Source organism: Leptopilina boulardi, unplaced genomic scaffold (assembly GCF_019393585.1).
Source record: "Leptopilina boulardi isolate dan_hultmark-lab unplaced genomic scaffold, ZJU_Lbou_2.1 LbouV2_266, whole genome shotgun sequence".
Taxonomy (NCBI): Eukaryota; Metazoa; Arthropoda; class Insecta; order Hymenoptera; family Figitidae; genus Leptopilina; species Leptopilina boulardi.
The window spans coordinates 187,303-203,560 of NW_026137825.1; the positions used below are offsets into that span (position 1 = coordinate 187,303).

The 16,258-nt window shown below is 25.6% G+C and overlaps 1 protein-coding gene across 2 annotated transcripts; it reads left to right on the top strand.

Annotated features, from left to right (window-relative positions):
- The first annotated feature begins 4,097 nt into the window (after nt 1-4,097).
- Nucleotides 4,098-14,323, top strand: LOC127281407 (protein transport protein Sec24C-like). 2 transcript variants are annotated; one of them, XM_051305102.1, is made up of 7 exons: nt 4,098-4,274; nt 6,054-7,711; nt 9,678-11,397; nt 11,771-11,965; nt 12,480-12,671; nt 12,958-13,151; nt 13,442-14,323. In XM_051305102.1, the coding sequence occupies exons 1-7, from the start codon at nt 4,244-4,246 to the stop codon at nt 13,580-13,582; spliced, it is 4,131 nt and encodes a 1,376-aa protein (XP_051161059.1). In that variant the 5' UTR covers nt 4,098-4,243; the 3' UTR covers nt 13,583-14,323. The 2 variants fall into 2 exon arrangements, with proteins under 2 accessions (XP_051161059.1, XP_051161061.1); XM_051305104.1 differs by having other exon boundaries at nt 4,099-4,274; nt 9,681-11,397.
- The last annotated feature ends 1,935 nt before the right edge of the window (nt 14,324-16,258 follow it).

Below are 16,258 nucleotides of genomic sequence, written 5' to 3' on the forward strand. Positions count from 1 at the left end.
TATTTTTTCAAATGAAAAAATAATAAGCGGATTATGAGAAATATTAAAACTGATAAGAAAAAAATATTCATAGAAATTTTTTCTATGATTGGTAAAAAAAATCGAAATTTTTTTTTTTTGCGCAGCTTTTAAAAACCAGTGCTGTATATTTTTTAATTATTGTAAATTTTTAATATTAGATTATAGCTAGCTTTACGATTTTACAACGAATTAATTATAAACAGAAATTTTAATTTTCGTAATATTTATTTTACAAAAATACTGAGAAATTTTTTAAAAAGTTGTATTATTTTTATTATTTTTATTATTTTCATTATTTTTATTACTATTATTATTGTATTTCTATAAATAAATTTTATTTAATAATAATAATAATTTTTATTTTAGGTAAAATAATAAAAGAAAATAATTACACAGATATTTTTAATTAAAATAATTATTACGAAAATTAATTTTTAAATTTTGTATTTAAATACTGTAAACTGTACTTAATCGACGAAATGCTTAAAAAAAACCGTCTTGTTTCGAAATGAAAATTTCATTTTTCTATTCGAGAATTTTTATTTATTTTCTTTTACTGAAAAAACAGACATTTATTTGAAATAATTAAATGCACATTTTTAATTGCAAAATTTATGAAAAATTAAACAATTGCTTAAAAATATTTTTGTCGTAATTGTTATGCAAAAAAATTTTTAAATTCCAAAAAAAAGTTCAGAAAAAAGAAAAAAAAATTGTAAATTAATTAATTAAACATTAATTAAACAAAATTAAAAATTTTTTAAATTTAAATTTAAATTAAAAAATTGTAAAACTTTGTAATAAAAAACTATAGAAAAAATATTATTTTAAAAATTTGTTTTAGTTTTTGTAAATTAATAAAAAATTATTTAATATGACAAAAAAATATTTAATAAAAAAAATTAATAAAAGTTTAGTTAACAATATTGTAAAAATTGAATAAAAAATTTTTTTTGGTTCCAAAAGAAATAATTAAATTTTTCAAACAAATAAAAAGTTTTAAATAAAAAAAAAAAAAAAAATTCTCGAATGGACAAATTGAAAATTTCACATCGATGTCCTTCTTATAAAAGTATTAATTAAACAAAAAAAGCAAACAAATTTATACGCACTAAGTGTTAATTAAGTATTTATTGCACAATTTTGTTGAATTTTATATAGGAACAAGTTTTATTTACTGTGTTTGCACTTTTTTTTTTTTTACTGAAAATTTTAACGAAAATTATTTCATATTTAAATATTAATTGCTGAAACTTTATTTTTTAGTGATTAATTATATTGTAATTTATTTACAGTAACTAATGAACTGCAAAATTGTTTTTTTTTTCTTTTTACAAAAAGAAAATGTTTTGCAATTTATTTTATAAAATAGTTAATTATTCTAGTTTACAATATTAATTAATTGGTTCATTAATTACAAAAATTTACATATTTAATAATTTATTAAACGATGACTAATATATTTTTTAATTTATAGAAATTAATATAAAGATTCTTTTTTGTGAAAAAAAATATTTAATTGATTGATTTTTGCAGAATTTTTTCTTAATTATTCACAATAAAATTATAATTTCGTAATTTTGCAGAAAATTCGTTTCAAATTTAAATTTAAATTAATTTTTGAAATAATTAAAATTAAAAATTAATTTTTAAAATAATTAAATTTGAATTAATTTTTTTTTTTAAATTAAATTATATTTTTAAAAAATTTAAATTTAATTTGAAAATTTGAAATCTTTAAAAATAGAAAGAAAAAAAAATGGACAAGAAGACTAACGGGATAAGATTTTTTGTTTTTCATTGCCGAATAGAAAATAAAAGAAAAAAAACTGCAAAGTTCCAATATTTTATCAAAAAAGAGAATATTCTATATTTTAAACTGCCGTGAAATTTTTTTTTTCAAAGGCGTTCTAAAATTGTTGTGCATGTGTGAGAAATGTTTTTTTTTCCCGTCTGTTATATATTTAAAATAATAATATTGCTTCGCAATAACTGCCGAATGTTTAAGATTTCATTTTATGTGTTCAATTTTTTATTTTAAGTATAGAATTTTTATTTTTTGTTTTTGATAATTTTCCTGTTGTATTTAATTTTAATGAATGACAAAAATTTCAAAAAAATTATTATCTCTTTCAGTATGTGACAATATTAACGAATTTCTTTTTTTTTTTTTTTTTTTTTCAAGAATTTTATTTAAAAATATAGAAAATTTTTGAAAATATTTCACGTATTTTTATTATTGTAATTAAATTATATTTTGTTTTGTTCTATTTGAATATTTTATTTATTAATTCAAAATTATTGTAAGAATTTTTTTTTCTACAAAATTTTATGATTAATTATATTAAAAAATAATTAACAGCGCCGATTATTTATTATTGTAAAAAAAATAGACATTTTTTCACGATAAGGTAAAATTTTATCGTTAATTATTATTAATTATTATTATTATTGTGTTGAAAAAAAAAGATGAAATTTTGGATTTTTTTTTTGCCGATTGAGAGATTAGGAAGAATGATCTGAATTTTGTATAATTGTTGCGTCAAATTATTATTATTATTATTATTATTATTATTATTATTATTATTATTATTATTATTATTATCATCTTAGAGTCTCAATAAGTAGAAAATTATCGATATTTTTGTATTGCTCGTTTTTTTTCACTGGCGTTTTTCTAGTTAAAAAAGGAAAAGAAAAAAAAACGAGTGGTACATTTATTTCTACCTGTGATCTCCAAAATTTCCTAGTCAGCTTTATAAAAAAAAATGTAAACTTGCAAAATTCAAATTGGCATTTTTTTTTTGCCAATAATTGTTTTATTAAGAGGTAAAACGTAATGGATTTTTTTTTTTACTAATTTTTGCATTTAATTGCTAAAATTATTAATTACAAAAAACAAATAAAAATAAAATCGGTAAATTATTTATAAAAAAAAAAAAAATGTTTCATTTTGAATTTTAATAAAAAAAATTTCTATTAGAAATTATAATTTTCGAGATAATTTTTTTGCAACAAAAAAAAAAAAAAAAATGGATTATGTTTTACTAGGAAAAAAAATGGTTTCTTCTGGAATTTTTCTCAAAATTTGGTTTTTGTTCCTCACTGCCAAAAATTCAGTTATTCAAAAAAAAAAAAAACGAAATAAGTCGATTTTTAAATTAAAATTTTAAAAAATTCTATTACTAAAGTAATTCTGAAAATTAAATCCATTTTCTGTGAAAATTAAATTTTTTTTATATTTAATTTTAATTTATTTGATATTATTAAAATTTTCTCTTTTTTTTTCGTTTAAATTAATAAAATTTGAATCTTATTTATTTAATCGACTGTTTCGATAGTCTAAATAACTGAATGATTGTGCAGTTTTTTTTTAGTGATATAAGAAAACTCATAGATAGTAATAAAATATAATTGTCAACGCCCAATATCAAAACCTATTTTTCCCAATATTAATAATGTAATTGATATTCAGAACAAAAAAATAAAAAATAAACATTCCGTCAATGGAAGAAAATTGTATTTTTTTTAAAATTCCATTAATTAAAAAAAATTATAAATAATAAATATAATTTAAAAATAAAATAAAATATTAAATATATAAAAAAAATTTTTTTTTTGTTCATTCTGTTTTTTTTTTTGTATTTCAGAACAAAATTATTATTTTCCAAAATATTTTCTTCTTGAAAAACTTATTTTCTTAATGATAAATAATTAATAATAACTATTATTAGTTTGAATTTAATATAAATAATAATAAATTTAAAAAAAATATTTGGTACAAATAATTTCTAGAATTAATTTGAATTCTCCCGCGAAATCTGTTTTACCGACATGTGCTATCGGGGGTGACGTGCATACATTCACTTCTGCTTCTCTTTTAAAATGTAATTCTTCCCAAGAATGACAATACTTTTACACACGATAAAATGCATTGACTTATAAAAAACAAATTAAAAAATACTATAAATCAGTGTTTTTTTTTTTTTTATTTTAATCCTTAATTTAATGTGAAAAAAATATTATTAAAATAATTGTTCCAATTATTGTTATGACGTGTCTCGTCAACGTGCAGTAAGCGCATGCGCAGTGCTGCCTTACGTGGCATCAGCCGCAGTTACTGTTTCGAAGAAAAAAAGTAGTGAAAAATCATTTTTATTTCTTATTTATAAATTTAATATTATTAATAATTATTTGTGAATAAAAGGGTTTTTATTTCGTTATGGTACTTTGGGAATCGTCAACAATGTATGGTGAGTAATGAATTCTTTATTATTAACAACTATTTTCACGTGGAAATTGTCAATTTTTTTTTTTTTCTCAATGAACAAATTTTCATATGCAAAATGGCTTTTTTTTACTTAATAAAAAAATTCTGATTTCTTTAATGTGACATTTAATCATTAGTCTAATTTTATTGATTGTTGTGAAAGATTAGGCAATGTCTTGACGATTGGTTGAAATGTCAAATTTACGTATAGAATCTTTCATTTGATTCACTTATACGTGACTTTCATAATATTTAGGTTATGATCGACTTACTGTCAGAAAATTTATTTTCAGGTTTTTAACATTTTCTTTTTTTTTTCTATTTTTTATAATTTTAGAAATATTTTTTGCGAAATAAAATTATGATTTTAGTAAATCATTGTTTTTTGTTTCTTTTTTTTTTGTAAATTTTTTATTAAATAAATATTCTGTGCGTGTAGAAATAGTTATTAAATAACAAATGAAAGGATTGGTTTAATGGAAATATTTTTTATTGTTAAATCGAGTTTTATTGTTGTCAGAATTATATATGCTATATATATCTATATGTATTATTTTGATTCATTCCTTTGACATATCTGAATCATGAGATATTATCGAAGGAAACATTTAAATCCATATGTTTTGCGATAAATTTCTTGTTGTTTTTTTTTATTTTTATTTTTTTTTAATTTTTTAATAAGAAGAATAAATATTGTTATTGTATAAAAAATATTATTTCGATAATATTAATAAGAGACTGCAATTGAAATATATTTTAAATTTTATAGTTATTGTTTTGTTATATATATAGTTGAAAATAATTTCTTCGGGAATGTTTAATGAATAGTGCCATATGTTTTTATTTACTGTGGGTAAATATTTTCTATCATATCAAGCAGATGTGATTTTATGTTAATTGTCTGATGATTAAATGTCAATTATCAATTATTAAAACTGAAACTCATGAATATATAAATATATAATTTTTTGTATTTTTTACGAGACAACAAAAACAAAATAATAATAATAATATTAATTATTATAATTTATTATTTCAAAATTTTTTCATTGTTTTTAATTAACTTTGCAATAGAAAATTTTTAAATATAATAATCTTTTATTATATTATAATAATAATTATTATTATTAATTTATTATTAATTTAATTTATAATTTGAATTAGTTATTTTTTATTTTATTAATAAACGTTAATAATTTACAAATAATAATTATAATAATATATAATTATAAAAAAATTTATTAATATAGTTTATTATTATTTTATTTTTTTTTAAAACAAATTAATAACTTGTTAGTTGTTAGCAAGAAAATATTAAAATCGGTTAACAATTATATTAATTCATTAACATCTTTTTATAATTTAAATTAATTATTTTAAAATTATTTTATTAATAAAAAAATTATTACTTTCTAATAATAAAAATAATAACAATATGTAATACAATTATAAACAAATTTCTTAATATATTTAATTATTATTAATTTTAAAACGAATTATTAATTTATAAATTATCAACAATAATAAAAATTATTATTATTATTTTATTTGATAAAGATTATGAATTAATAAAAATATTTAAATTTTTGCATAAAATCATTTTTCAAAATTAACAACAAAAAATTTATTTAAAATTAAAAATACATATTACACACTAAAATTTTCCAATAATTTTTTTTAATAAATTTTTTTATAAATTAAATATAAAAAAATTCGTTTTTTTTTGTAGTCCCTTGAAAAAAAAGAAAATTCTAATTTTCAGGACAGCATTTAATGAATTCCTCAATGCAACCACCACTTCCTGGAGGTCCAGGTGGTCCAGTACCTGGACGACCACCTCAAGATATGTCCTCACCATCAATGATGGGTCAATCCCAATATAATGGACCTCCAATGGCAACGAAACAAAATCTTCCCGGTCCACCATTATCTGGACAACAAAATTTGTCCACAACTGGACAAACAATGGGCCCGCCATTACCCGCAATGAATTCATCGATACAATCACCAATTTCCGGTGGTCCACACGATTTATCAGGTCCCTCAATGATGGCTCAATCGCAATATACCGGACCACCAATGGCGGTAAAGCAAAATAATCCCCTTTCCGGTTCTCAATTACCAGGACAACATAATTTATCTCAATCTCTATCCGGTCCCGGACAACAAACAAATTCTCCTTCCGGTCCTCCTTTACCCGGACAACAAAATTCTCATTCTGGAGCTGGTCCTCCACATAATTCCGGTCCACCTTTACCCGGACAGCAAAACTCGTATCCCACTTCTCAAATTACCTCCGGTCCTCCTTTACCCGGACAACAAAATTCTCATCCTGTAGCTGGTCCTCCACATACTTCCGGTCCACCTTTACCCGGACAGCAAAACTCGTTTCCTGCTTCTCAAATTACCTCCGGTCCTCCTTTACCTGGGCAGCAAAATTCTCATCCCGGACAAAATTCCGGACAAGGGAATTTAACAGGACCTCCAATGGCGGGACAGCAAAATTGGCCAGGTGCAATTTCGGGACAGCAGAGTCATTCGGGTCCGATAGGCGGTCCTCCAATGCCGGGGCAACAAAACCATTTGGGTTCAATGGTAGCGCCTCCTTTATCGGGTCAGCAAAATCATTCGGGTCCAATGGGAGCTCCTCCGTTACAACAAAATCGTTCGGTATCAAGTTCTCCAATGCCGGGACAACAAAATCATTCCGGTCCTAGTGGAGGTCCTCCAATGCCGGGACAACAAAATCATTCAGCTCCCCCAATGCCAGGTCAAAATCATTCGGGACCATTGTCAAGTTCCCCTATGCCTGGACAACAATCTCATTCGGGTCCAATGAGAAGTTCTCCAATGTCTGGTCCTTCGATGTCGGGACAACAAAGTCATTCAGCTCCAATGTCTGGACCTCCAATGCCTCCAGGTTCAATGGGAGCTCCTCCACTATCAGCTCAACAAAATCATTCGGGTCCCATTGGCGGTCCTCCGCTATCGGCACTACAAAATCATTCAAATCCTCCAATGCCCGGACAACAAAATCATTTGGGTTCAATGCCAGGTCAATCTGGTCCAATTGGAGGCCCACCACTACCGGGACAACAGAATTTCTCTGCTCCAATGGCTGGTGGTCCTCCAATGTCAGGACAACAGAATTTCTCCGGTCCAATGGGAGGTCCTCCAATGCCGGGGCAAAATTTATCCGGCCCTCCATTGTCATCGGGTCATGGTTCGATGCACTATCCAGGACAACGAGGTCTCGCTGGTCAACAATCGTTGCCAAGTATGCAACCCCATTTGGCGAGTAGTCAACCACCGGGTATGAATCAGTATGGACCAAAAACTGGGTATATGCCGGGTCAACCTGGTGGTGTGGTTCGTCAGCAGGAGCCACCAATGCCGGGCTATCAACAAAATTATCAACAGGTATGCACATATTCAAATCAAAATATACAGTATCTTTGTCAGTTTCCTTACTGTAAAATTAGTAGATAATTAGGCAAGACATTCTTATTTTATTTCACATTAAAGAGACATCTTCTGGTAAAAGTCAAGATTTTGATAACTTTTTTCCGAAATGCTGTATCCAGAGTACCTCTGATATTGATTGTGGAATTTTTAGTTTTAACTTTCATTTATAGGTTTTGACGAATTCGACAAAAAGATAACAGTTTTCTTAATTAAAGAGAATCTGATTCAAATGAAACAGTTTCTGTTTAAATAAAACCGTTTCCTCTATTTCTGATTGGAACTCTGGTTTGCATGTATTAGCTCTAGAATTACAACACTTATCCAAGTAAATTTGGGTACGATCTAAAGAACCATAACTGATTCAATGAGATATTTATGTTTTCACCTTGTCTCTCTCTGTTTAGTGACCGTTACCGTTAAAAAGCGTCTATTTGGACGCCTAGTACGGAATATGGGAATTACATTGAGTGACACTAGAGTGGAGAGATAAGTTGGTCCAAACAAAAAGTAATTTTATCATGACTTAATCTTTGAAACAAGCATATGACTACTGGCAAAATCAACCAGGGATATAAACAATAATGTTGATTAGGGACCTTCACGGAATCGAAACAAATTCATTTATTCAATTTTAGTTGCGTCTCTGATCGGAATATTAGAATAAAAATCAACTTTGTTTAGTTTTGATTCAGGTACTTTTGATTCCGTTCGTTGAACGCAACAAAAGTAGAATCTATTATACTTTCGATTCCGTTGGACAAACGAAACGAAATTTCGTCAGATTACTTCCACATCTGATTGAAATAACTGAATTCCAATTTTTTCACTATGAATAGTAATGTGACGGATTTTTGTTTCGTTCACCAAACGGTATTAAAAGTAAATTCTACTTTCGTTTCCTTTAACTAACGGAACTTTTCTTAACTTTTTACTTCGTATTTGCATTCAGAAAAACACGTGTCTCCATTTTTCGTATAATTCGTTTAAATAATAAATTTTTTATTACATATTTAAATAGGGCACTATCACTTTACCCAGTATTTGAAGTTAAATTAAACCATTTTTTTTTTTTGGTTTATATATTAGAGTTCTTAATGTAAACAGTTTTTCTTGATTTTCTCGCAGTTTAACTGAAATGGCGCTTACCTAAGTTCTTCCTTAGTACGACAGTATATAAATCACTGTGAGAAAATTATGATGAGAATGCTGACTTTATATGAGAGCCACGAGAGATTTTTGCTTCAAGATCCGCTATTCGTCCCGAAAAAAACGAGAATCTACTCCTCAGGCTCATACTGATGACTTTTAGTAGTAGATTCTAGCTTTTTTTGGGGGCGAATAGCGGATACTGAGGCAGAAAAATTTGGTTGTTGGCATGAAAAGTCAGCAGTCTCACCATAATTTTCTCAATGTAATTAAGAAATTGAGCTGTCGGATCAAAGAAGGGCACATAATCCATTTGAATTACATTAGTTATGTGCCCTTCTTTGATCCGGCAGCTCAATTAATTTGATTAGAAGCAACTGACGATAAAAGATGACTTTTAAGACTTCGATATTAAATCGAAGAGTTCTTAGGGAATCGATAATTTTTAGCAGATTAGTGTCGTTTCTTTAGTACGGCTATAATCGGAGATGTCTCTTGCTTTAAAGAATGTGTCGAATTCTCGTTCCAAAGAGCGGAGTGTGCTGCGATTTTATTTTTTGGAAAAAGCTATGCTGTTCTTTCGTTGGTTTAAATTCTCGATAGCGCTGTAAAAATCTTTTGGATCCTAATTGAATCCAAACTGCAATAGTACCATTTTGTACAATCAGCGAACTAGAAGCATAACTTGTCCGAATAAAAATTGTTCTACGCTTTTGTGAATTTGGAACAATACGATAATTTCGGGGGTGGGATTTTAAATAATTCTCCTTGCCAGCAGGGGTATCAAAATGTGCCCGACATGTACGCTAGCCAAAGGAGTCCATATCAAGGTGGATATCAACAGGGACAACAACAACAACAGCAGCAGCAACAACAACAACAGCAAGCTAGAAGACTAGATCCCGATCACATGCCAAGTCCCATACAAGTAATCCAAGACGATAGACGTTCACGAAGCGGTGATTTTATCACCAATCAAAAAGGATTAGTTCCTCCTCTAGTGACCACTAAATTTACCGTACAAGATCAGGGTAACGCATCGCCTAGATATGTGCGTTCAACAATGTACACTGTACCAACGACAACGGATATTATGAAGCAGACAAGTGTTCCATTTAGTTTGATACTAAGTCCAATGGCACGTGTCGAAGATGGTGAATATGAACCACCAGTTGTCGATATGGGAGAAATTGGTCCAGTACGTTGTGTTCGTTGTAAAGCGTACATGAGTCCATTTATGCAATTCATTGATTCGGGTAGACGATTTCAATGTATGTTCTGTAAAGCAACAACTGAAGTACCAGCTGAATATTTTCAACATTTAGATCACACTGGTCAACGAATGGATAGATATGAACGTCCTGAATTAATGCTTGGTACTTATGAATTTATTGCAACTAAAGATTATTGTCCGGAGAATAAATTTCCCAATCCACCGGCAATGATATTTATCATTGATGTCACATACAATACAATAAAATCGGGTTTAGTAAATTTAATATGCGCTGAGATGAAGAATATTATACATAATTTGCCAATTGATGTTGGACAAACGAGAACAAATATGAAAATTGGATTTATTACCTACAATAATACGGTGCATTTTTATAATATTAAATCGTGTCTTGCACAACCGCAAATGATGGTTGTTGGCGATGTACAGGATGTTTTTATGCCATTGCTGGATGGTTTTCTATGCGATGCTGAAGAAAGTTTAGAAGTTATTAACAGTCTAATGAGCCAAATACCAATGATGTTTGCCGATACACGTGAAACGGAGACAATACTCGCGCCAGCAATTCAGGCAGGATTGGAAGCATTAAAAGCATCGGAGTGTGCTGGTAAATTATTGGTGTTTCATTCGTCACTACCAATTGCTGAGGCGCCGGGAAAATTGAAAAATAGAGATGATAGAAAATTACTTGGCACTGAAAAGGAGAAAACTGTTCTTGCACCACAGAATAATGTTTACAATACACTTGGTCAGGATTGTGTTACAGCTGGTTGTAGTGTTGATCTTTTTATTTTTAATAATTCCTATATTGATATTGCAACAATTGGACAAGTTTGTCGTCTAACTGGTGGTGAGGTTTATAAATATACTTATTTTCAAGCTGACATTGATGGCGATAGATTAATTGCTGATGTTATTAATAATATCAGTAGACCAATTGCCTTTAATTCTGTGATGAGAGTTAGAACGTCCACTGGTGTAAGGCCAACGGATTTTTATGGTCATTTTTACATGTCAAATACAACGGATATGGAATTGGCGAGTATTGATTGTGATAAGGCAGTGGCAATTGAAATTAAACATGACGATAAACTTGCCGAGGAAGAGGGTGTTTATGTACAGGCAGCACTACTTTATACTTCATGCGGTGGTGTTAGAAGATTGAGAATTATTAATATCAGCTTAAAAACATCATCACAAATGGCTGAACTTTATCGAGCTTGCGATCTTGACGCTATTATTAATTTCTTCTCGAAACAAGGTATGTGTGAAGGAGGGGACATTTTTTTTTATACCTTTATTTATCACACTCGGTCCAATGGACCCGATGTTTTTTTTTCTTTCATCTAAATATTTATTTTCAATAAAAATTTATAAATTTTTAATAAATAAATTTACATTTTCAATAAAAAATTTTTAAATTTTTAAAAAATAAATTTTAATTTTCAATAAAAAATTTATAAATTTTTAATAAATAAATTTAATAAAGAAAAATTTGTAATTAGAAAAATAATTTGTACAGTTTTTTTTTTCTTTTTGCAAATGATTGATTTAATTTTTGTTCTTTCAATGAGAATTTAATTTTAAATAATTTAAATAATTAATTAAAATTTATTTATTTTTTTTTGCTGCAGGTGTTTTTAAATTATTAGAACACTCGCCAAAGGCAGTGAAGGAAAATCTCATTTCGAGATGTGCAAATATGTTGGCAGCTTATAGGAAAAATTGTGCGGCTCCAAGTAGCGCTGGACAATTAATTCTCCCTGAATGCATGAAACTTTTGCCTCTCTATGTCAATTGTTTAATGAAAAGCGATGCAATTTGTGGTGGTTAGTAAATTTTTTCTTTTTTATTTATCAAAAAAAAAAAATTTTTTTTTATTTTTCTATTAAAAAATTGTCTAAAATAAAAATTTTCTTTTTCAGGACTTTTTGTTTTTTTAAATAAATTCAAATGAGAAATTTTTAATTTATAACACTTTAGTTACTTTATAAAATTTTCATTTATAATATTTTAATATTTAAAAAATTTTCTATTTATAAAAATATAATTTTAATTTGAAAAATTTTAATTTATAATATTTTTATTTAGAAAATTGTAATTTATAATAATTTAATTTGTACAATTTTAATTTTAGAAATTTTTTTTTTTTATTTGTATAATTTTAATATTAAGAAAAAAAATTTAATTTATTATATTTTAATTTAATTTAATTCCTGAAATTAAAATTGTTTTTAAAAATTATAATTGAAAATTTTAGTTTATTTGGGAGTTTTTTTTTTTTTAATTAAAAAACAAATTATTGTTGTTATTTTGTAATTGATTTTATAATTTTTTTTAAAGGTGCGGACATGACGATCGACGACAGATCATATGTGATGCAGGCTGTTTCCATAATGCCGGTCTATACGTCAGTCAATTATTTTTATCCCCGAATGCTTCCACTACACAATTTGGATCCACAGGAAAAAGATTTACCTCAAATGTTGCGGTGTTCAGTCGATAAAATTACGGACGACGGATGCTATTTACTTGGTAAATGTTATTTTTTTTTAATTATCCATTAAATAATTTACAAAGATAGAAATTCTACAAAAAATATATTAAAAACCATTTTTTTTGTTATTTATTATTTAATTTAAACAAAGAAATTTTAATAAATTTAATTTATTATTCATTTTATTATGAAATTAATTTAATTAATTAATTTCGAAGATTCTAATTTTTTTTGTGAAAAAAATACAATAATGTAGAATTAATATTCAATTAATTTATAAAATAATGATAAAATTTGATTTAATTATTTTTCTTTCACAATTAGAAAATGGAATTCACATGTTTTTGTGGCTTGGATTGGGACTTAATTCCCAATGGGTACAAGGAGTATTTGGAGTTCCATCTGTCGTTCAAATTGATACGGATCGTACGAAAATTCCTGTTCTTGACACTCCGCTCAATAAACGAGTCAATGAAATAATCAATTGTGTTCGCGCTGATCGACATCATTGTATGCGGGTGAGAATTCAATTTTCTTTTAATTCTCTTATTTTTTATTCAAAAGCAAGAATATAAAAACCAATTTTTATAGGGATATAAAAATTAATTATATTAATATTTGTCCAGTTATGTAAATAATGCATTATTCTATTTATTTATTACGTAAATATTATGGTTAAAAAAAATTGCAATTTAATTAGAAATTAGATTTTCTTTGATGAAATAATTTTTTTTTGTTTTTTGAATTTATCTTGTATGTGTGTTTCTTTTTGTTTCTTGAAAATAAAAATGTAAAAATTTAATTACAGTTAACGATGGTGAGACAGAGAGACAAATTAGAAATGGTGTTTCGTCATTTCCTCGTCGAGGATAAAGGAACAGATGGAAGTGCAAGTTACGTTGATTTTCTCTGCCATATGCACAAAGAAATACGTGCACTCCTTAGCTAATGAATCAATTAATAAATTAATATTAAAAATTTCAAAAAATAAAATAAATTCAATCGAATTGTCTAATAAAAATAATAATAACAATTATAATCGAAGGAAAGAGAACGAGCGAGAGAGAGAGAAGATTGCATTAAAGAGAAAATTACAAAATAAAATATATCCCATTCACGTGATGAAAGTGAAAATTGTAGTTTTTAATATAAGGAAAGTATATCTAACTAATAAATTACAAGAGATGAAAAATGGCTTTGTAGAAATAAATAAAAAAAAATGATTTTTATGCCTTGCATAAAAATTTTACAATGAACATTAAAAAATGATAAATAAAGTGCGAAGAAGATAAAAGTGCGCACATTCAGTGATTTCTATAAAACAAAAAAAAAACAAAAAAATGAAATAACAACTGTGAAACGTAAAAATTGTATTATTGAATATTTTATTTAGTCCATAATATATATATATATATATATATATATATATATATATATATATATATATATATAAATAGAATATGCAAATTGATAATTTAAAAATTACAGTTTTATTTGAAAAGGAAAAGTAATTTTTTAATTTTACAAATTATTCTATGTCCAATCAATCAATGTGCAAATTTTTATTCGAAATTAGAGACATTTTAAAATGGAATTACGTTTTTATGTAAATATACTCGAGTGGTAAAAAAAAACCAAGCAGTTAAAATATTTCGTTATGTCACTTTTTAAATAAAAATGTATAGACATTTTTTTTTTTTTTTTTCATTGTAGATTCATTATAATTTTTTTGCCACCGATTTTTTAATTTCGGTTATTAGATTTGTTGTTTTTTTTTTTTTTTAAAAACACTGTATTTTCCTTTTTTTTAACAGAAAAAAGGATATTTTAGAATAGGTGTTGGCAATTGTCTATAATTAAAGTCAGAAAAAAAATACGTTACTCAATTGTTTTTCTGTGTAATTTCTTTAAATTCTATTATAAGTTTAATATAAATTTATTTCTGAATTTAATATGCTATTTTTTATTTCATCGAATGGTGTATTTTTTACCGAAACTTAATTTTTCTTCGTTTTATAAAGTTAAATTATTGTTAATAATTATTAACAATTATATAATTAATAATATAATCAATAATTTTTATTTATTTATTTATTTTTTTTATTTTATAAAGTAATGAAATTAATCAAAATTATTATTATTAAAATAAAATTATGAAAGGAAAGTAAATAATTAAATAATAATGAAAATAATATAAATTAAATTAATTACTTAATATAAATTAAATAATTAAAATAATTCTTTGTCTTTTTTCATCAAAATAAAATTAAGTTATAAAAGTAAATAAATAATGAATAACAATTATATAATTAATAACTAATAATTAATAATTAAATAAAGTTTTAAAAATATATTTTATTCTTCGCAAAAATGTAATAAAAAAAATTTCTGCGTTATTAAATTATATTTTTAAATTTATTGTCATTTTCCCGCGCATCTGCGCGCAGAGGTATCGTGAAACATAACCTCAAATTTCTCATCCATTTCGTGTTGTTCGTGTGCGTGTGACGCGTCGCATAAACTTTCTTCTATATTATGAGATTATTTGTTCAAAATATTGAAAAAAAATTGTTATCTTTTAATTTAATTATTTGCTTATTACTAAATAATAAATTACGGAATAATAATTTATCAATGTAATAATAAATCTTCGACAAAAAATTATTTTCGTGAAAAATCGCGGGAATAAAACAATGGATATAAGGTAATAAATTTTAATATCTAAAAAATAATTCGAAAAAATTTACAATATTTTAAATTATTCTAAATTTATATAATAATTTTCTATATATGAAATTTTGTGTCACGTTTCACATGTAAAAAAAAAAATTTAACGGTAAATTAATACATTTTGAATTTTTTTTTTGTTCTGCGCATGTGCGCAGAAGCGTGTAATATAACCTTAAAATTCCTTCCTCCATTTCGTGTTTGTGCGCGGTCGTGCTAGAATCAACTACCCACAAATTAAGTGTGATTAATTATTGAAATTATTAGGAAAATTGTTGTCGAATTTTAATTTAACTGCGAAACAATAATTTATCGAAGTAATAATAATGAACGCGTTCTTTGAGTAAAATTATTTGCGAAAATCACGAAAATATAACATGAATAAAACGCACCAGAGTGTGAGTGAAAAAGGTAAGAAATTTTATAGTTTCAATTATCTTGATATAATAATTATATGCACGAAATTTGGTGGTAAAATTAAGAAATTTTAGTGAATTTATAATGTTGTGTACAAAAAAAAAAAAACATTTTGGTGAGTTACATGAGAAAAGTAAAATTTTGTTGTAAATTTACTATCGATTTTAGTGTAACGTCTGTTGGTAATATCATGCAGTTATTTTACCGACGTATAAAAAAATCGGTCGGTAAAATATAAATATCTGCTGATAATTACAACCTGGTGGGAAAAATGACGTTATTTTTCAGTTTCTGGTGTAAAAATAACCAGTAAAATAAAATTTCAAGAGTGTAGAATTAAAATGATTTAAACGTATATTAAAAATTTAGAATTTGCTATTAATTTACTTTGAATAAAATTTTATTTTTGGCATATGTGTGTAATTCAATAAAAATGCTTTTCTTTCACATACTATTACGAATTAAATTTTTGAGGTTAGAA

Bases quoted from the DNA above. Each gene is read 5' to 3' on its own strand.
- LOC127281407 (XM_051305102.1), top strand. From the start codon at position 4,244: ATGGTACTTTGGGAATCGTCAACAATGTATG. The intron at 11,966-12,479 runs GTTAGTAAATTT...TTTTTTTTAAAG, and splicing joins AAGCGATGCAATTTGTGGTG to GTGCGGACATGACGATCGAC. The intron at 13,152-13,441 runs GTGAGAATTCAA...ATTTAATTACAG, and splicing joins ATCGACATCATTGTATGCGG to TTAACGATGGTGAGACAGAG.